The 19,779-nt window shown below is 53.4% G+C and overlaps 6 protein-coding genes across 6 annotated transcripts; 3 read left to right on the top strand and 3 right to left on the bottom strand.

Annotated features, from left to right (window-relative positions):
* Positions 1–319: 319 nt before the first annotated feature.
* On the top strand, positions 320–3,949 carry IAR55_005363 (uncharacterized protein; the record flags this gene model as incomplete). The annotated part of the gene is made up of 11 exons (XM_066948455.1): positions 320–516; positions 575–877; positions 938–1,854; positions 1,917–2,032; positions 2,088–2,344; positions 2,396–2,482; positions 2,529–2,598; positions 2,646–2,699; positions 2,752–3,545; positions 3,602–3,767; positions 3,833–3,949. The coding sequence occupies 11 exons, from the start codon at positions 320–322 to the stop codon at positions 3,947–3,949; spliced, it is 3,078 nt and encodes a 1,025-aa protein (XP_066801023.1).
* A 120-nt stretch (positions 3,950–4,069) lies between these two features.
* Positions 4,070–6,345, top strand: IAR55_005362 (uncharacterized protein; the record flags this gene model as incomplete). Its single annotated transcript, XM_066948454.1, has 11 exons — positions 4,070–4,075; positions 4,675–4,892; positions 4,989–5,090; positions 5,163–5,181; positions 5,244–5,297; positions 5,365–5,494; positions 5,563–5,744; positions 5,805–5,825; positions 5,885–5,908; positions 5,969–6,015; positions 6,114–6,345. The coding sequence occupies 11 exons, from the start codon at positions 4,070–4,072 to the stop codon at positions 6,343–6,345; spliced, it is 1,035 nt and encodes a 344-aa protein (XP_066801022.1).
* Positions 6,346–6,611: 266 nt separating this feature from the next.
* On the bottom strand, positions 6,612–9,559 carry IAR55_005361 (uncharacterized protein; the record flags this gene model as incomplete). The annotated part of the gene is made up of 8 exons (XM_066948453.1): positions 6,612–7,074; positions 7,128–8,664; positions 8,729–8,788; positions 8,842–8,899; positions 8,955–9,007; positions 9,066–9,181; positions 9,242–9,369; positions 9,425–9,559. 8 exons carry the CDS (start codon positions 9,557–9,559, stop codon positions 6,612–6,614), a joined length of 2,550 nt encoding a protein of 849 aa, XP_066801021.1.
* A 3,207-nt stretch (positions 9,560–12,766) lies between these two features.
* IAR55_005360 (uncharacterized protein) lies at positions 12,767–15,708 on the bottom strand (the record flags this gene model as incomplete). Its single annotated transcript, XM_066948452.1, has 11 exons — positions 12,767–12,960; positions 13,013–13,162; positions 13,206–13,527; positions 13,577–13,930; positions 13,978–14,075; positions 14,126–14,216; positions 14,260–14,392; positions 14,437–14,552; positions 14,603–15,383; positions 15,430–15,559; positions 15,609–15,708. 11 exons carry the CDS (start codon positions 15,706–15,708, stop codon positions 12,767–12,769), a joined length of 2,469 nt encoding a protein of 822 aa, XP_066801020.1.
* A 1,221-nt stretch (positions 15,709–16,929) lies between these two features.
* Positions 16,930–17,608, top strand: IAR55_005359 (60S ribosomal protein eL20; the record flags this gene model as incomplete). Its single annotated transcript, XM_066948451.1, has 4 exons — positions 16,930–17,118; positions 17,173–17,250; positions 17,304–17,540; positions 17,594–17,608. The coding sequence occupies 4 exons, from the start codon at positions 16,930–16,932 to the stop codon at positions 17,606–17,608; spliced, it is 519 nt and encodes a 172-aa protein (XP_066801019.1).
* A 207-nt stretch (positions 17,609–17,815) lies between these two features.
* On the bottom strand, positions 17,816–19,527 carry IAR55_005358 (uncharacterized protein; the record flags this gene model as incomplete). Its single annotated transcript, XM_066948450.1, has 4 exons — positions 17,816–18,360; positions 18,443–18,698; positions 18,763–18,905; positions 18,957–19,527. 4 exons carry the CDS (start codon positions 19,525–19,527, stop codon positions 17,816–17,818), a joined length of 1,515 nt encoding a protein of 504 aa, XP_066801018.1.
* Between the last annotated feature and the right edge of the window lie 252 nt (positions 19,528–19,779).

Raw genomic sequence — 19,779 nt, 5'->3', positions numbered from 1 at the left:
CTCGGTCATGTAGATAGTAATGAGTACAGTCAGCCCCCAGTTGGGCTGCTGGAAGGAGCGGATTAGTCATGCACGAGCAAGGACACCGAGAGCAGCCCGTCTTTACGTACTGTGCGTATGACCTCGTGATCGGACGGCTACTCGGCCAAGCACAGTTGGAGAGAGTGGAGATCATCTCCCCGAATGCCGCTCATCATCTAATGCTGATTATTAACGATAGAATCAATCCACGTTCGTGTGTCTCTATCCGTACTTGTTGTATCATTCGAATTTGCATTGTACCACCACAACCACTACCACCACCACAACCACCACCGTCATGATACCTGCTACAATACACACACTCCCTCCGACCCGAGCTAGCGCAGGCTCAAGCTCTAGTATCAGAGATGAGATCGAGCGCGGACTGAAGGGTACCGAGGAGCTCACCGTTCCTGGCTCTCGAGGAGAAGATAGGAAATGGGCTTTCAAGCGGAGCGTTCCTACCCTCGTCCTCTATGATGAGGAGGGATTGAGGTATGTAGCTGCCGTAGTCGCCCAGTGGACTGGCGCTGAAACTCTACCACGTTTATAGACTCTACGACGAGATCACCGCCCATGCTCATGAATACTATCTCTTCGAAGATGAGATGAACTTGCTCAAAGAGCATGGTCTGGAGATAGCTCTCGCTATGGGGTTTCCAGGTCGTCAGCGACGACAGGAAGACAAGCATGAGGACAAGGAGCAGGACACGGCAAGAAGACCCGTGGAGAAACCGTGGAAGCCGGCGCGATGGGGTGACACGGCAGTGGGCAGGTGGAACGGCGGGGTGAACGGGGAAGAAGGACTGGGCAGTGGGGTAGAGAGCGGCTGGGACGTTGTGGAACTGGGAGCGGGGTGATTATGTCCATCGCTAATACTTGTGTCATAGAGCTAACGGCTTGTATGCTATTCCAGTGCCCTTCGCAAGACCGCTTACCTCCTCAAAGCACTATGCTCGTCTCTACCGTCTGACACCTCATCCAACCCTCCCCCCATCACGTACCATCCCCTGGATCTCTCCCGCCCGGAACTCAGTCGTGTCCTTGGAGAAATGGACGAGGCTTTCGGCTCGGAGCTCGCTGGCAAGGTAGCCTGTGTCGGCTTGCATGGGGATTATGAAGCGGGACTGCAGTTCATCCGAGATGGAAAGCTGGACTCGTTGAGGACTTCCGCTGAAGCTGAGTCCCGCGGACGAGGTCTAGAGTATGAGAGTGCGTCCTCGAGGGAGCAATCCCTCAACCCATCCCTTGCCCAGCCCATTCCCCAGATATCAGTGCGAGACAAGAGATCGGGAGATAGTACCACATCCAGTCCGGTATCCGTGCATCTCATCACACCCGGCACTCAAGCTTCTCCCTTACCTAGCGCGATCCCCGACAGCGAAGTGTCCGATCTGTCCGCTAGCGGTACCGATTCGGGCTCGGGGACTTGGTCACCTGTATCTGAGGAAGATCCTCAGATGACCAAACCATATCTGGCCCCCAAGACCTACAAGAATGACAGTTCGGCTGTTAATCCCCACAACTCGGCGCAATCATCTCGTCCTCTCCATCTGGTCTTCCTCGGCTCGTCTCTCGGGAACTTCGATCGAGGGGATGCAGCACCCTTCCTCAAGTCGCTACCGCTGCGAAAGGGCGATACTCTCTTGCTTGGTCTGGACGGTAGGCCAGCTCCAGGAGCGGAAGGATCGAGGATGGTCGAGGTGGCGTACAATGATCCGAGTGGATACACACGTGCCTTTGAGGAGCACGGATGGGATGTTGTGCGAAAGGAGCTTGGATTGGAAGGCGATGCAGGAGTGGAGTTTGTCGGAAGGTACAACGAGGAACTCGGTGAGTCGGCGTGTACTCGAAGGGACAAAGGAGATCGAACGCTCATATGTATACCTTGTTAGGCCGACATGAGGCTTACTTCCGATCCAAATCGAAGCAAACAATCGAACTGCCGAATAGTCGACAAGACGTCACGCTCGAAGAGGACGAACTGCTCAACATTGAGTGGAGCTACAAGGTGAGCGCGCCGCATATCCCACACGCGTTTCAGATGCTGATGAAGGTGACGTCAGTACTCCTTGCAAGAAGCAACAGAGCTGTTCCAAGAGGCCGATTTGAGGGTCGTCGATTCTTGGAAAGCCCCCGGATCAGAATACCGACTTTGGTTGCTTGAACGACCAAGTGTGAGGTTCATCGCGCCCTTAGTCGAAGCAGAAGGCATGTCGATCAGTCATAAGTCCAGCGAGGGGAAGACAGCGTCCAAATGGGAAATGATCAAAGGTGTGCCGAAGTGGGAGGAGTGGTTGAGTTTGTGGAAGTTGTGGGATCAGTGAGTGGCAACGCGTTAGGGCAGCGAGCATTGTTGAGCGAGTCCTCATAGCATCACCCTCGACATGATCCCGAAGGAGCTGTTGCATCAGAAACCGATCGATCTGAGACATATCTGCCTTTTCTATCTTGGACATATGTAAGTACATCTGGCTGAGCAATGACACAAGCTGATACAGCGACAGACCCACGTTCCTGGACATTCACCTGACAAGGATGACCAAGGGATACCACACCGAGCCGGAGTATTTCAAGGTGAGTGATTGCTGCGTCGAGCGCATGGTGAACTGACTTTAGTTCAGACCATTTTTGAAAGAGGTATCGACCCGGATGTGGACGATCCGACCAAATGTCATGTGAGTGGGAATGGCGACAAGCTGAGCATGGCTGATGTTTATCTCTAATCAGGACCACTCGGAAGTTCCCATGAGCGAAGAAGATTGGCCGGCACTCGGGGAGATTCTCGGTTTCCGAGACCGGGTACGTGCCCGACTCCGTGGAATATACGACAAGCTGTCCAACGGACAGATGGCCTTCTCGCGACATGTCGGTCGAGTCATTTTCATGACCTTTGAGCACGAGGCGATGCACGCGGAGACACTTCTCTACATGTTGATTCAATCTCCTCTCACTCGGCCTCCGTCAGCAGCTTCCACACCTCAGTGGGAGACAGTCGCGAAGCATTGGAAGGCGTTCGCGACGATCAACAAAGTGCTGGATGTGACTGGAAGGGAAGTCAAGATGGGTCATTGGGATCTAGAAGAGGAAGATGAGCAGTACTCAGATGCTGAGGGATGGAGTGATCACGAGTTCGGATGGGATAATGAACATCCCCAAGTGTTCAAACAGGTCAAGCCGTTCAAGATCGACTCTTTGCCGATCTCCAACAACGAGTACATGCAGTACCTCAAGGCGGTCGAGCTGTTCGATACAATTGATTGCGAATCTGCGCCGGCGTCGTGGGTACGCGACGAGGGAGAGCCAGAGTGGAAGATCAGGACACTTTACGGACCATTGAGCTTTGAAGTTGCTGGAACCTGGCCTTTGATGGCGAGTAAGAACGAGATCGAGGCGTTTGCAAAGTGGAAAGGTGGGAGATTGCCGACGGAGGAAGAGTTGCGAGCGCTTTGGGAGACTGAAGAGGGGCCGAGGGTCATGGGTGAGATGGACAATGTGGGAGTGAAGAATTGGCATCCTGTTCCGTGAGTTTACACACTAGTGCTGAGTCAGGCAGTACTGATTCATCCGATGTTCGTAGACCCACCAACACTAACAGAGACAACGCTGGCAAGGTCATCCACGGACACAATGGTGGTGTCTGGGAGTGGACCGATACAGAGTTCAAGGGATACGAAGGGTTCGTCACTTCGGAGTTGTACCCCGGATATTCTTCCGACTTTTTCGATGGGAAGCATTTCGTCGTGGTGAGTGTGATGGATCATTGCGTCCCGTTTCCCGCAGAGGTGCTAACTGAGTTGCGCGGTGACAGCTCGGCGGTTCGTTCGCTACGGTCCCCGGTATCGCCGGTAGGAAATCTTTCAGGAACTGGTATCAAGCGAGTTACAGGTTCTCGTTCATTGGCGGGAGAGTCGCATATGATGTGTGAAGCAGTCTCAAAGTAAAAGCGGAGGATCAGAACAATCACACGACTCTGAGATTGTACTACTATCAGTGTAGCTAAGCTGTTGAAGGATGTATCACTCCCCCGTCGCTTCCGACTCGACTCATGCCCGTGAGACGCTCCCTCCAGGCCCCTAACCTCCCTAGTTCCCCAACCTCTGACCGTCTCTCCGTCAACATATGCTAGGTAGACAAGGCTCCCGACCACGTGGAGCCCACGCGGATATCACAGGTCGCGCTTAGAACTAGAATTCGCATCTTTGTTGTCCCCAACAATGATAATATTTGTCCGTGAATCCTACTATATCACCAGGGCCTTGAGCACAGCAGTACCACATTCGAGATACAGAAACATAAAGGAGCATCAAGGGGACTGTCCTCTTGGACTTGGCGAAGATCTCAAAACGACCATCTCGGTATCATACCTCGACGGAGGAGTATCGGCCGTACCGACTCGCGAACAACTTCCTTTCTCAACTGAGCTTGGAGACACACACCCCTTGAAAACATCGAAGGTCGTGCTCTGGTACGGAGATTCATCCCTTCTATACCATTCCGCTCTATCACTTCAGGCAAACAACGCTGAGTCCTGGTGTCCCAGGCAAAATTCACGCACGAAGCGAAACCTTGTCATTTGCAAACATCCTCCACTGGACGATCTTCCCCACGACTCCGTCCGTCTGTTTTACCAAATAACTTCCACAGCTGCAGTGTGGTCGATCGATGCCACACTGCTTTACACCGAATCCCTCCACACACAAGTTGATGGCCAAGATGACCTACACTACCTACGCGTCCGCGTCCAACTCACCCAGGGGAGAAAGCAGCTCGCGATTGGATTTGCCCGAATCGGCACTGAGCGGGCTATCGGACGAGTCTAGGAGCTGTCTGGCGAGATTGGCGTCGTATCGCGCTCCACCGCTTCCCGAGTGAGTGGATCTACATCCTCCTTCCAATGCCAACGACCTCTGGGCGGATCCAGTTCCAGTTCCAGTTCTAGACAGAGCTGATACCATTTGCGCCAGCTTCGGTATGCTGAAACAAGCTGCTGTACTGGTTGTTCTGTTCCGGAAGGAGGGCGATGACGAGCTACATGTTCTTCTGACGACAAGAGCAAAGACCTTACGGTGAGTGGTGTCCCTCTTTGGGAAGGAAGAGGATGCGACGAGAGCTGACGGACAGCATGATCCTTTGCACAGGAGACATCCCTCGCAGACGGTAAAGATCCTCCCATATCAATGTTGGATGCTTTTTCTTACTGATCCTAAACCTCGTCACAGGCACTACCGGGCGGCAAGGTCGATCCAGAGGATCCGGATGTCATCTACACTGCCGTGAGGATTATCTGTTTGACTTGTTTGTTCTCAATTGGGCTTGTTATTGACACTTGATCTGACACAGCGACGCGAAGCGTTCGAAGAGGTGGGCCTGCCCATGGATCATCCAGCCATTCACCATATCGGTATCATCGATCCGGTGCTCACCATCCTTCCTCTCAACGCCCATATGAAGAACCACATAGTTGTTGTTCGTGAGTTCTGCAACAGGTCTATCACATCGAGCGTTCACTGAATGAACCTAACCCTACGCCGCGACCAGCCGTCGTGTGTTTCGTCTCTGATCCTACCATCCTGAGCGGCCTCTCGCCCAACCCAGACGAAGTCGATGCGATCTTCACTCACCCCTTGAAAGGATGTTGGACGGGTCAAGTCAGTGGTAAAGACGCAGAAGGTCTGTCGGACAGTGACGGGGGATGGTGGCCACACGAAGGGGATTTTCACGTGCGTTTCTCCACTAGCGTCACTCGTTTGATGATTCGAGCTGACGACAATCGGATCCAGTCTACGGAAGATCGAATAGGGGTGAGTGGGAACTCCACGGCGAGGACGTCTTGGCTGACAGTGTCGGTGTTCTTGATCAGACGACGGGAGGATATAGAATGCATGTGAGTGGTAGATTCGCCAAATAAGGTTAGGCGAACCCCGACAGAGTCATCATCTCGTAGCGATTCCGAACCAAAAGGACACCGATCAAAGGTCTCACATCGGATGTGTGAGTGGGCTGGGTCTTTCTTCATTCGACCCGCACGCTATCGTCCATTGCTGACGTTTCGCTCTGTGTTTCGATCTACCGCCGTCATGCCACACCAGCCTGATAGACACAGCCACGATAGCCTATGACGCCCCGCCTCACTTCTCCAGATACGCACCGGACCAACCTCCATTCTCGGCGGCTATCGCTGAGGTCGTCCTCGGCCTTCCGGAAGCTATGGCGAGGGCATCGACAACGTCGTCAGTGGACGGGGAGAGGAGAGTGTTGGAATGGGGCGGGACGGAGGTTGGGAAGAGCGTATTGAGTACGGAACAGTATGAGGTGGTGTGAGCGGGGCGCATCAGGTGGATTCTATGCGGTGAAAGATACTGTAGAACGACAGACCGACCCTGGGACACGATGGCACGATCTGCGCTACAGGCGACTCGAACTCCAAATGTTCGGTCATTATTGATGCAAGGATTCTACCAAGCTGTAATGTGATGTGACTATAAAGTGCTGTGTACTTCTGCCTAGGATCCGTGGTGGATGGCGACGAGGTGATATGCTATGTATGCAAGGTAAAGGTAGAATCCGGAACATTCAATGGACGACAATCAAGGTATCGGTTTACCCAATTCGTCCTCTTCGAACCTCACCCCTTTCTCCTTGTCGTCACCTGTACCCGCCGTTGAAGAACTCCCTCCACCTGCTCTGGTACTGCTCCCCACAGCCGTCGTCGTCGCCGTCGTCGTTGTCGTATCTTCCGAACTCGCTTTTTGGCTGTTGTCCCTATCCATTTCAACATCTACTCCCTCTTCCCCTTCCGTCTCATCGACCTCTCTGTCGATCCGGGAGTTCATCGCACTACCACCTCTTGGATATCGACTGCCCACCGCGGACACCAAACCGCTGCCACCTCCTGCGCTTGTGACGCCGCCTCCGCCGGTGAATCGCGATCCGAGACCTTTAAACATACCGGTCATGTTGCCGGACCTGGATCCGGTGGGATTTCCCGTGGAGGATTGACGGGGGGAGAATGTGCCTTTTCTGACACGTTTTCGAACGACTCGTTTGGTACTGAGGGAAGAGTCAGACACAGTATCATAGTTGGTTTACGAAGCCACACTCACTGCCACTCGACGATACCGTAGATGACCGCGTCAAGAAGTCCTTGCGACAGGATGAGCCACCTCGATATCGCTCGTAAGCTTTCAGGTGGACGTCCGGCAAAGTCGTAGATCAAGCGAATCAGAGACACTGAGAATAGGAAAAGATACCCCAGAGGAAACCACAACATCAACAAGGCCGTCTTTCTATTCAGGTACGACGCCATCGATTCTGGCACCAGTTCGAACTGCTCCCCATCGCGAGGTGCGAATCGATCATCCCCGCCACCAGGGGGCGCCTCGGACAACATCTTCATCAGATCCCAAGCGTCTTCGTCCCCTTCCTCGTCGCGTCCCTGTCCTGATCTCGACGAAAGACCCATCTCTGCATCGGAAACGCTGTGTGTTCTGGGCGAGGCGCGAGGCGATAGCGGTCTCAAAGACGACGATTCGGAAGGCGCTCGTGGTCGTGTGGGGGAAATCGGATGGGAGAGGGGAAGGGGTTGGAGACGTGGTGTGTTGTGTGCAGAGTTCGATCTGGAAACGGACACGGAGGGAGGCTGCGAGGTCAACGTCGATACTTCGCCTTCGACGACGGTCGGTATGGAGAGTCGCTGCCGTTCATATCGTGGAGACCAATCGTGGCGAGGGTTGACAACACCAGAAGAGATCGGTTGCGAAGGTGAGGGAGAGGAAGAAGACATCGGGTCCACCATGGTGGAGAGAACAGACGAACGTCTATGTCTGCTGGGTCCGGATGACATCGATCCGGAAGCAGAGCCACTGGCCGAGTATGAATGAGAAGAAACGATCTCGGTAGGAAGAGTGGGCATGACGGGGGAGTAATGGGTGGGGAATCTAGGGGTGTCACTTTGCATTCCGGAGGCGGATTTGATGGAAGGTTCCACTCGTTCGCTAGGTTGCTGAGGGTGGTTATCGGAGGAATGAGACCCGAACCTGGAGTGTGAACGGGTTGGCGGCGAAACAGGCGCCGACGAAGGAGGGTTGTGGCCTGTCACTGAACGCTTTTTCCCACCGAGACCTTTCCATCCACTCCATGGGGCCGAAGGTGTGGCCGTCGCCGAATTTGGACCGCCGAACCTCTCCCCATCGATCTGGAAAGGAGGTAGCTCGACTCGCTCCCAAGGGGGTATCTCGGCCGTCGGTGATTGCACGGCCGAGTCGATTGTCGTTCGCCGTGGCTGTTTGGCGCTCTCGATTCCGTTCAATATCATCCCGTCCAATTCTGCAGGCTCATCCGGCAACTGCCTCATGTTGAGCTCATCTCCAGCTGGACCGTTTTGGTGACGTTTGAAAATGTCGGGAAGCAACGAGCCGAATCGAGATCGACGTCGTGGAGTGTCGGGTTCAGAGACAGATTCGTAAGTGATACCATTGGACGAGTTCGATTGCATTGTGCGGATTCTGTCAGGTCGGCGGAGGAAGACGAAGAGGCGGGCGTATAGAATGGAGATGACGGCGCAAACGATGGCTCTGGGAATGAATTGGATCAATTCGGAGTATAGCCCGGCGTTATCGCCGTAGTAGCAAACCCCGCCGGCTATGAAGAGGGAGGGGGTGTCAGTCACCTTGCTGTCCAAGGGCGTCACACTTTCCGCACTTACTTGGAAAGAATCCATAGACTGTGTACCCGATGATGGCAACAGTGACAGCTATGACCCATACTGAGACCGGCAGGTAAGCTGCGAAGCGGGGTACAAACATGTATACCACTCACCGACCGCCCACAGGAGATACCAGCGACGTTCGAGCCACAATGTGACACCATGAAGCGGCTGGTGGGGGGGGGGGCAGTCAATTTCTTTCCTTGACGATCACCTCATAACTCACATAGATCAAGATCATGAAGGTCGCGATAGCGAGGGTAAGGGTCCAGAGGTGTTCTGAAGATGGGTTGGTCAGCATGGTACGACCGCCGATTTGTGAATAAATCCCACTCACCGGTCCAGAGAAGCGTGACAAATAGGAACCCCAACCCGGAACACGCATCCGTTCCGTGAACCATCAACCTTTTCTCCGGTGAGAGAGACATTGACGATGAAATGAGACCGACGACGCTGGGGGATTGTGTATGGTCAGGGAGGCCACCCAAAGGTCGCATGCCCACGGTGACTCACCCGAGCATGAAGTCACAGATGATCAAAGCTTGGACGATCCTCGTTCTCGTCGTCCCTGGTCTCCCTTTGACAAACTCGTTGTATCCCATGGAGAGGAGAATCGTCGCCGCTCCGATGATAGTGAAGCACTGCGAAGCCCCCTTTAGGATTTGCTTTGCGCTGCGATCGAAAACGGTGACTCACCAGGATCACAATGTTGACGATCACGAGCCATTCGTCCTGCTCGAATCTCGTATCCTGATCCGCCAGCGCGATCTGCATTCCTGTGTCATCTCTGCCAACCAATCCGCCCATCACCTCTGTCCACAGGCCGGACATCTGGGGTGCTGCCCACCTCTACCTCGGATTGGTGGGAGCGACGCGGAGGTGGCGATTGTGAACCGGGCTGATCGGCGGGGATACTGAGGAGACGCGGAATGTACTATGGCGAGGGATGTGATCGTGCCATTGATGGTCGTGTATGGTTCCAAACAGAAGATTCGTCCAAAGTTGTTACAAAGGGAAGTTCTATTCAAGACTATCGAAGGATGTCGAGTGGAGCCTGGCGTAAACAATAAAAATAAAAACCCGCTAAACTTCGATGTCGTACTTCGGTGGATACCTGGCACGCGAAACAGACGTATAGGAATAAGACGCCGAGCTAGCAGTGATCAACGATGCTCCAAGTCGGGATGAAGATGGTGTTGACAAAGGCAAGAGAAAGACCTGTGAAAGCATGCAAACAGTCGATAGCTGAACCACGGCCAGTTCACCTTCTCTCGCAATCAACGAAGGGCGTCACTTTTCCCGTCGTTTTCACTTTGACTGCAGTAATTGCCATTAAAAACGCCATGGCACACGTTAACCCTATTGACGACCTGGTGGGAGCCCAGGAATCGTTTAATTCCACCCATCAAACAGTAATCAGCATAAGCTTACACCACATCTCTGCCACGCTCTGGAAGCACTGCAGAGCGCTGGGGAGGGCTTTTCCCGTGCCGTAACTGTGGTTTTTCTTTCGTTGCAAATGATGGAGACAGCCGGAAGGATCCGGGGCTGTCGCTTTTCTCGACTTGAGTTACCCTTAGAATTTCTAAGAAGAAAAAACCCAAGGACCAAGAATTGTTCAGCGTACAAGAGTAGTAACTCCAGGTGTTCTCTCTGCGGCCCTGAGTCAGAAATGCCCCGACGAAGCGGTATCGCTCTGAGACTGACTTACAACAACATCCCACCCGGTAGGACAACTCGGAAAGGCCATGCGAGTCTGCGTCACGGCAGTCACTACCAATGTCAGGTAGCGGTAGAACCTGCAGCAGAGAGTAGACGTCGAGGCCAGATACGGAGATCAAGTGAAACTTATGATCATCTATCTGATCATGTCATCATCCGTCGCGTCGTGAAGACCAGACGGACCCCGACCGTCCTCGGACAGTGCAGACATCGGGAGGAAACATATCTTGACCGCAGCCCTGTACCACCATCAATTGCTTCCCAATCCCAAAGTCCCGCGGCCGAAGATAGTCTCCGTTCATCCGGGCAGAACACCACCCACGGCTGGCTTTCGGCCACCTAACGTGATCTCAGAACGCCAAGGCCTTGGGGAATGAGAGGATACGCAGACAAGTCTCGGTTCCCAGTTCGCGTGAAATGCATGCAAGACTTGCTTACGTACAGCTAGCTGTACGATGCCCTCAAAATAGGTCGAAACACGCAAATATAGGACTCGTACCAACTGATCGACCGATCAGACAGACGCCTCGTCCAGGTACCGTCTTGCCTGCCTTTTATGTTTTCCCTTCGAGAACTCCACACGGATGGCCAAGTGCGGAGCGGTCGCGGTGATCGTCTCGTCATCTTAGATTGTACTTGCGGCGTAAGAACGAGCTGATCCTCAACCGGGGGTCCTGTTCGACTCTTAAATCCACATCTTGGTCTGAAGTTATCCCCAAATCAGCAACGCCAACATCATGCGGGGGAAGTCGCTTCTCGTCATACTGTCTGATGCCGACGGCCACTTGCAAGCGTCGTTTAAGACTCATAACGGGGCGAGTTCGCTGTCTGACGGTGCTTACGGCTTCATGACCACGGCCGAAGCACACTTGCGCCAAGAGCGAGTTCAGACTTACCAATATACTGATCGTTGCACGACGCCGCGTGTGCCACCGCAAAGGCATGCCATCCAAGTGCTTTCCGGAGGTGAATGAAGCTGCTGCAAGAGTTGTGTGTTGTTCCGAAATCTGACACACAGGATCTGGTCCGAGCAAGTGGTAATGAGAGAGAGAGAGATATTCCGCTGACCAAAGAGCAGGAAAGAGCCAGATGTAGTTAGTACTCCAGTCGCAAACGTATCGCGAAGTTGACCGGCAGGGGGGTTCCAGCGTTTCCTTGAACAGGTGAGAGAGAGAGTTGTGCGGCATAGAAATCGCGAAACGTTCGGGGACCTGTAAGTTAAGTCATGGGGTCGTTTCCATATGGCAGGACTTGCGATAACTTACGCCAGGTGTGATGGTCCATCAATTGCGTGGTGGTCGGCAAGGGTAATGTAGAGCGCGGAGCGCACAATCTCTCGCCGCAATGAGGACAGTTCCGTCGTCAAGTTCGCTCGTTATCAGCGTGGGCTGTCAGTGAAGGGGGATTGAAGAGCATCCTCAAGCCAGGGGTAAGTTAGCGTCTCCCAATCCAAAAACCACACCCACGACGCTTACCTCAAGTCTCCGATATCGCCGCCTTCCTCAAGGCTCATTCTTGTTCCGGTATCGGTATCAAGACATACATCACCAGCGGTCATACAGAAGATACCCAGTCGTACACGAAGCAACCAAGATCGTTTCCGCGATGAAAAGCCTTCTGTTACTTGCAGCCCCTTTGCGCGACGGACTTTGGTGCATATAACGGAGCGTCATTCAGACAAGTCGAAAGGGAGAAGGAGATTAGTCGATTACGCAATGACGACGATGACTTATCTCAGTCTTCCCCTTGTGTTTGCCCCGTCAAACGAAACGTTTATCCGGGACGTCGTCCATTTTTCTCGCTCTCGATTTTAATGTTCATCCATTGACTCATCAATATGCCTCATCATCATGGGGCAAATCAAGATCTTCATGTTGAAGCTTCAGAAGCGTCATACGCAATCAGCTTATCGGCGAACGATGATGCAGATCAGATTCCAGGCGCTGTCAAAGTATACCGGAAAGGATGCACACTCCTGAGCATTCGTACTTTTCATGTCGCCCATCGATGGTAAATTATCAGAGCATACTTCGTATGTCGCTTATCAAGATTGCCCGGTTGATTCACCCTCTGAGAAATGTACGACTCCCCTAGATCATCTCGATCAGAAGCGCTTGAGAAGGCTGCATCGGAGATCGGATCGGTCCCATGACAGCAGACATCATCTCTAATCTCGATGCTCTTTCCTTTGATGTCGTGAATACTATACAAATGCATGCGGGCGTGATACAATGCTCGGTCGTTACAGGAATAAATGGTATACCCGACGAGTTGGGCGAACCAAGTATTCGTCGTGAATGACGGTCATGACCTCGACTACGAGGGGACCCTGCCCACACCCGCGATCATCCTAGCGCCTTGCTCCACCGCGCCGAGCATGCTCATTGGCAAGAACCCTTCCCCGACACCCGCGACGCCTGCCAACGTGTTCATCTGCTGGAAGAGATGGTAGTCGCGAGGGTGTATGCCGACTGGGGACCCGTAGATTTGCGAGCCGGCAACGAGACCGACTGCGCGAGATGTCAGCTGTCTTTCACAGCGCACCGAAAGCCATTCACTGACCTGCAAAGGCTGCGATCGTGAGCATGGCAAATTTGCCCACCTGGTCCCGCACTGAAATATCCGTAGTGGTGAAGATATAGTTGACAATGCCTGTCTGGTACTGCTTCCGTTGTTGAGCCCAATATGTGCGAGCTCGACCTGGAGTGGAGACTGAGTTGCATTGTCAAAACGGTTCCAGCTTCTCGCGACTCACTGATACCTCCAGTCGCCCTCTTCATCTTCAGTTCATCCTCGAGCACAGAGCATCGAACGCCTAGCGCATCCACCAGCACCTCGTACTCTTCATCGACGACGCCGCCAAGACCTGCTGCCCGAGGGTGAGCTCGTTCCAGGACCTCAGCATGATTGATCGGCTCCGGTTCAGCGGTGTACGCCGGCGGCTCAGGCGAGCCGTGTAGATGGGAAGGACCCGCGACGGGATTTGTTTCGGTCCCCGCGTCGGCATTCACGCGTAAGTCGGCTTTAACGGCTTCCCTGGGTGATGTGCTTCGTCTCGCCGAATTCGCGTTCATCTTCTATTTGGCGATGTCAGTCTTGGCCGCAAATTTGGCGCCCGCGACTCACTCTCGTCCTCGTCACGATCGTTTCCACAAAGCTCTCCTCTTCACTTTCGTTTCCACCTGAACCTTCCTTCGGTTCGCTTAAAAGTCGTCCGTTCAGCTCATCGCCAAGGTTCCTAGACAGCGTCCCGGCATTGGGCAGTTCCGCAACAGACGCTCCTCTCGCATGCAACGCCACGGCCTCCGCCGCATATGTCCTGGCCTCATCCAAGTCGAAACGCATTCGATCGATCGTCTCCTTTAGCTGAAGATTCTCTTGCTTCTGAACGTCGAGATGCGATTCTGCTTCCCTGGCGAACGCCAGATCCGCCTCAACTCGCCTGACCTCTGCCTCCAGGGCGGCGATCTCGCGAACAAACTGAGATGGTTTCAGCGGACGTCACCAGACACTCAAACGCAGCTCACCTTCTCCTCATCCGCCGCATGAGCGTCTGTACTCTCTTCCAATGTCCTGATCTCATCGTCGCGTTCTCTCAGCATCTCGCGAAGTCTCTGCGCTTCCTCTGCCAGGAATTTAGCGAGAGTATGACTACGATGATTGCGCGCCACTCACCACACTGCGAACTGTACATCTTCTGCATGCTCGCGTGATTCGCCTTTGCATTTTCCAGACTCTTCTGCAGGCTTAGGATATCCGCTTCGAACTGGATACAGGTCAGTGACCCGCTCGATGTTTTCTTCACTCACCCCTGAGATCTGAACGAGGTGAGCTCGCTCCCTTCCCTTCAGTTCCTTCTCCTCTCTTCGTCTTTGCGCCAGCTCCGACTGTGCCTCCTCCAGTCTCTCTTGGAGGTCCTCTATCAACCGCTCGTTCTCCACGCTAGGTAAGGTTAGCGGTGGTTTCGCTTCTAGTCGATCACTCACCCCTGCTCGGCTAAGGTCTTCTCCGTAGCCTTCAGTTTCCTTGTCAGGTCTACGTTCTCCTTCCGCAACTTGTTAAGGTTGTCATGTGATGTACGAAGCGAGAGACTTGATTCGGTCTGTTCTCATGGTCAGTACATCCCATACATCTCTCTTGAAGCCTACTCACCGACAAGGTACTGAGCCTCGGGTCCAGCGAGTCCTTCCCTTGCCCCACATCATGATCGACCTCGTGCTCTTCCCCTTTGTCAACATACCCCATGCCGGACGCATTCCTCTCGAATTGATCCCCCTCACCGTCATCCTCTGGCGATTTGGCTCTCGCATGAAACGAAGTGTTGTCGATCATATCTGAGGGCGACATCGGCGAGGTGGGTCTGCTGTCATATCTAGCCTTCCAAGGCGGCGACGACTTTATACTAACGGAGGATGCGCTGGTACTCCTCGTGAACGAGCGCGACTCGGAACTCTTCCCTTCATCGTCTATCGACTTATGCGTTGACGCCGAGCTGACACGTTTGCGTCGACTAGCAGGACTCGGTCGCGCAAAACCGCCAAAAGCACTAGGTGGATTGATAGTCTCTCGCACACGAGCGGAAAGAGGGGAGCCCAGCGGTGCGTCTGAGCGTCTTGAATCCGACAACGTTTTCTTTCTCGTCGGTAGCCATCCGCTAGGTCGTGGGGGTGACTCTTTCATCGACTTTGGGAACAGCTCTGCCGGCGCAGAACTTTGTCGAGCTTGTCGGCGTCGAGTCGCCTCCTCTTCAGACTCCGAGCTAGAAGAGTCAGACGGCGAGCGGATTCGGTCAGATGTGTGGCGACGGCGGCGAGGAGCTTGCTGGGGTGTCGATTGATCGTTCCCGTGGAAGGAAGATGGAGGCATGGAGGTGGATTTGGGCAAATCACCATCGGAAGTAGTTCGCGATGCAGGTAATTGTTTCAGCACAGCTCTGTAGTCACCAGTCAGCTTTGTCTCGACCATGCTCTGCGACATACCCGAGGAAGCCAAACAATTCCGCCGGACCGAGTTCCAGATCAGGGTACTGCTCGCAAAGCTCTTGGACCCCATGAAAGTCCTGGTGGTCGAGGATCTTGATGTGATGGTCGCGTTCATATTTAGATATCACTGAGAGGTGTCATCAGCTACAAGTTGAGAGTTTCGCTGCATGCCTCACGATCAGGCAGATTGCACGTCAGGACAGTATCCCCGTCGCCGACAAATGTGTCGAGGATCTCCTGTAGCTCTGCATCAGAGCGTCGACTGGATGACTGCATGTTTGGCTGTACTGCGTAGGTGATGATGAGATGGCGTAAGCGCTTGTGCGACGTTGGGTCCAGTACAAAGATCAAAGACCCGACCTACCGTATCAGTTGTTTTCCCCTTGCAAAGCTTTGTGTTGATGTAAAGGGAAAGAGGGCGAAACAGATGTGATCTGTTGCTATATTTTCATGACGCAGACGGCGGGATAAGATTCAATGTCTTGTCGTTATTGTCAATGTTATTGTCGTCGTCGTCGTTTGTCATTATTGTACTGTTGATGAAACAGAAGCACACGGTCGCTTTGTTCAACTACTACTGCTTGCTACTACTGTTGATGAAACAAGCCAACCGAGTAAAGGACGTGTCGCATACGTAACATCGGATGGGTGGCAAAATCAACATCGCTTAAAATGGGGGGAGGGGGGGGGCGTAAACAAAGGGCGGATTGACGTGAGATCCTGGCGGGCGAGAATGTCGGAGTTAACCTTAACGGCGATGTGCCACCAGATCTTGGGCTAATGGGAGGCCCGCTGCCACAATGGTCGACTTGCTCCGCTTGCTTTTGGTATGGCCGGTTTTTGCTTCCCTCCCCCCGTTTGTTGCGCTGCTTTCACTCTGTCACTCTGAGTGCAACCACAGAGAGGGCAGTGGGATTTGCAGTGAGTGTCTGTCGCATCGACCGGTGTGAGCGTTTGGATTAGCAACAATAGATCTATATCACCACTTCTGTCTCTTCTCCTTCTCACTATACCTCAAGACACAAAACAAAAACCTCAAGTGAGTATCTCCTTCTTATCGTCCCCCACAGCATCCACCTATACGCACACGAAACGAATCTGTCAGGAAGAGAGGACAACAGAGTGAGGATCAGGATTGGAATTTGATTCAAGGGAACAACCGCGGACGTCTCGGTGAACGAGGATTTGAGCGATGGATGCTAGATGAGGATGAGGAGGGGATGGGATGGGACGGATGGAAGGCGGACGGAGGACGCCCGGTCATGTCAGCGAGGAAGACAAAACGGGGCAATGTCTGCATCCTGACGATACATCGGTCTTGATGAGCTGCCTTGGAGGTGCAATCTGTTTGACATGTCGATCCTGTCGATGGTCAAACATCACTCCGGTCCTCATGCAAGTACCTCGGAGCTGTGACCGTGTGTCTTTAGAGCGTGGATGGAGTGGATCGGGACTCATCAACGTCGAATCGAGCTGATACTTTTGCTTTTGCTTAGGATGGGCCGTTTCACCGAATACTCTGTTGTGGGCCGAACCCTCCCCACCGAGTCGGACCCCGCTCCCAAACTCTACCGAATGAGGATCTTCGCCCCCAACGAGGTCGTCGCCAAGTCTCGATACTGGTACTACCTCCGACAGTTGAAGAAGGCTAAGAAGGCCAACGGAGAGATCGTTGCTATCAACGTTGTGCGTGGGGTTTCTTTGGCGTGAGAGGGCTGTCGGCTGACTCTTGTGTTGCAGATCCACGAGGCCAAGCCTTTGAAGGTCAAGAACTTTGCTATCTGGCTCCGATACGACTCTCGATCCGGTACACACAACGTGAGTGCATCCGATCAGCTCTTGGACCTTTTGGCTGATCATCCGTACTCCAGATGGTCAAGGAGTTCCGAGCCCTTTCCCGTGCCGAGGCCGTCGAGGCCATGTACCAGGACATGGCCGCCCGACACCGAGCTCGATTCAGGAATGTCCAAATCCTCCGAGTCGCCGAGATTGAGAAGAAGGACGACATCAGGAGGCCGTACATCAAGCAGCTCCTCGAGCCCGGACTCAAATTCCCTCTCCCCCACCGAAGGACCAAGTCCAAGGCTTGGTTCGCCGCCAACAGGCCTGTGAGTGGCCTGGTGATTTAATTCTGGTGTATCTTTACTGATCCGAATCGCAGTCCACTTGGGCGTAAGCTTTTCTTCTATCCTGGGCATGCTATGGAGGTGCTCGGATGGATGGCGAGTAGACGGCTGTGTATTGGTTAGGTTTGATAGCGTCATGAACACCTGCATTCCAACCGCAAACTGGAGTAGAAGCTTGTGCACACGTCTGAAAAGGTCGCACTGGGTGGTTATACGACATGGGGGTGCATCGTTAGTCACATGGCGTACCGTTGACGTTATCTCGAGTCTGGGGAGACACACGACTGACAGAATCTACCGCTTAATCTGACCGCTGGCGTTCTGTTCACATCTCCTTCACTGCGCACTTGCCATCCAACCGATCTATTTGGGTTGTACCTCACGCCGTCAGACATCGTCTCGAGACGAAAGCCTAAACATCCATCACAGATGAAAGACCGTTCTAATTTCTCAACCAGATGCGGTGCCATCACCTCTCTCGCTTCTCTCGACCATTGTTCGTCGTCGGTAGGATGCATGGATCTTCGTAAACGTTGGATTGCGAACAGAGCGAGGTCCACAAGTGCTGGTGATCCTTTCCGTCCCCGTGTATATGAGGATTGGATTGACTGCTCCGCCTGATTCGGAGAGGTTCGAAAGTATGCAGGGGAGCCCACCTCTGATAGTTGGGTACGTCGATGCCGTATTCGACGAATAGCGGGCAGACGGCCGAGATGGAATGGCAGGGCGGAGAGATGGGGATTGGATCCGAGATTGATCACTTGGACTTGGGGGAACGGGAACTCGAGCCAGAAAGGGAACTCTGAGGGATACGAGAGTTTGGCAATGATCCGTTCAGCATCGTACAAGGGGCCAGTCAGTGGACGTTGAATTGCCAGACCCACCTGTCAGGTTATTGAATGAAAGATCCAGATGGGTGACGCTTCCCGGTGAAGACCCTACCATCGACAATAACGAAAAGAGATCCAAGTCCTCCAGGAATGCCTTGACATCGGAGTAAGGCAGACGAGACAGATCAAGATACGTCGGTTTTGTCGGCTGATGCGAGAGGACGAAAAGAGTTAGACGAAGGATCATGAGAAGTGGGATATGCGATAGGGCGCGATCTGACTGCGTTGCTGCTGACTTGACGCCGTGTAGCTGTAGGGGAACCAGGTATCAAATCCAATCATTCTCGTCTATGTTTGAGGACCGGGACACTCACCGCATCATGAGCTGAGACCCGTCTCATCGGCCTACTTGACCGGAACGACCTTGCTGCTCTCGCCTCAGGTCCATTCAAGCCATTGAGATACATCTTGTCCTCCGTCAACGGCGCAATCTCGTCCAGTAACTCCTGCAGGATATCTACGCGCATTCAGTTCCTAGGTAAAGATCGAAGAGTCATTTCTGACTCACCTGCACACCTGGCCACTTGGGAAGAATCGTGATCGTCCCTCTCCACATCTCGCCCAAGTTCGGCCAATCTCGCCCAAGGTCTATACAGACTCGTCCTCGATTTGCCTTTCCTACCATTCCCTATCCCCTCCGGACTCATTCCTCTCACCTCGTTCCCCGCGAAAACATCTCCTCTGCTTCTCGATAGGATGACCAGTGTGCATTCTATACATTCTTGAATCTGGTTCTTGCGCCGTATGACCCGTCGAGGCGTACGATCTTCTTCTATCGGGACGAAAGTGCTTATGTCGGAAGTATACTCCTCATCCGATGATTCTGATCCGTCATAGTGAGCCGAGGATGGTCGTGAGGCGGTTCTCGATGCCTCCGGTCGAGGTCGTCTTCGTTGCTCGTGGTGACTGCTAGTCGCGGAGGAGGAGGAGGAGGAGGAGGAGGAGGAGGAGAACGATTCGTTACCTGATGAAGAGGTGTCAGAATCGGTGTCAGAATTGAATCTTCGCCGCAGGATCGAGGTCGAGGCGGATCCTCTTGCGGACGAAGATATCGTCAATGGACCAGAGGTCTGAGGCATGCCGTCGGTCCGACTTGCCCAATCCAAGTGTTGTCGATGCTGTAGCGTCTTGATTGAGCGACTTACGAGTGGACCAAAATTCGAGTCCCGTGTAATATTCCGTCGGAAAGTGATCTTTGCCGGGTATCGAATGCCGACAGCTGCAGGAAACAACAATCAAACGATGTCACTCTTCAATCTTCAAGTTGCATCTTGAATCAGCACTGCGAGTTGATGGACTTTGTCTTGCTCAAGATCGACCTTTGCACACTA

The sequence above is a fragment of the Kwoniella newhampshirensis genome, chromosome 11 (assembly GCF_039105145.1).
Source record: "Kwoniella newhampshirensis strain CBS 13917 chromosome 11, whole genome shotgun sequence".
In the NCBI taxonomy this organism is placed as follows: Eukaryota; Fungi; Basidiomycota; class Tremellomycetes; order Tremellales; family Cryptococcaceae; genus Kwoniella; species Kwoniella newhampshirensis.
The sequence above is the reverse complement of the archived record's forward strand: the minus strand, read 5'-3'. Positions and strand labels throughout refer to the sequence as shown.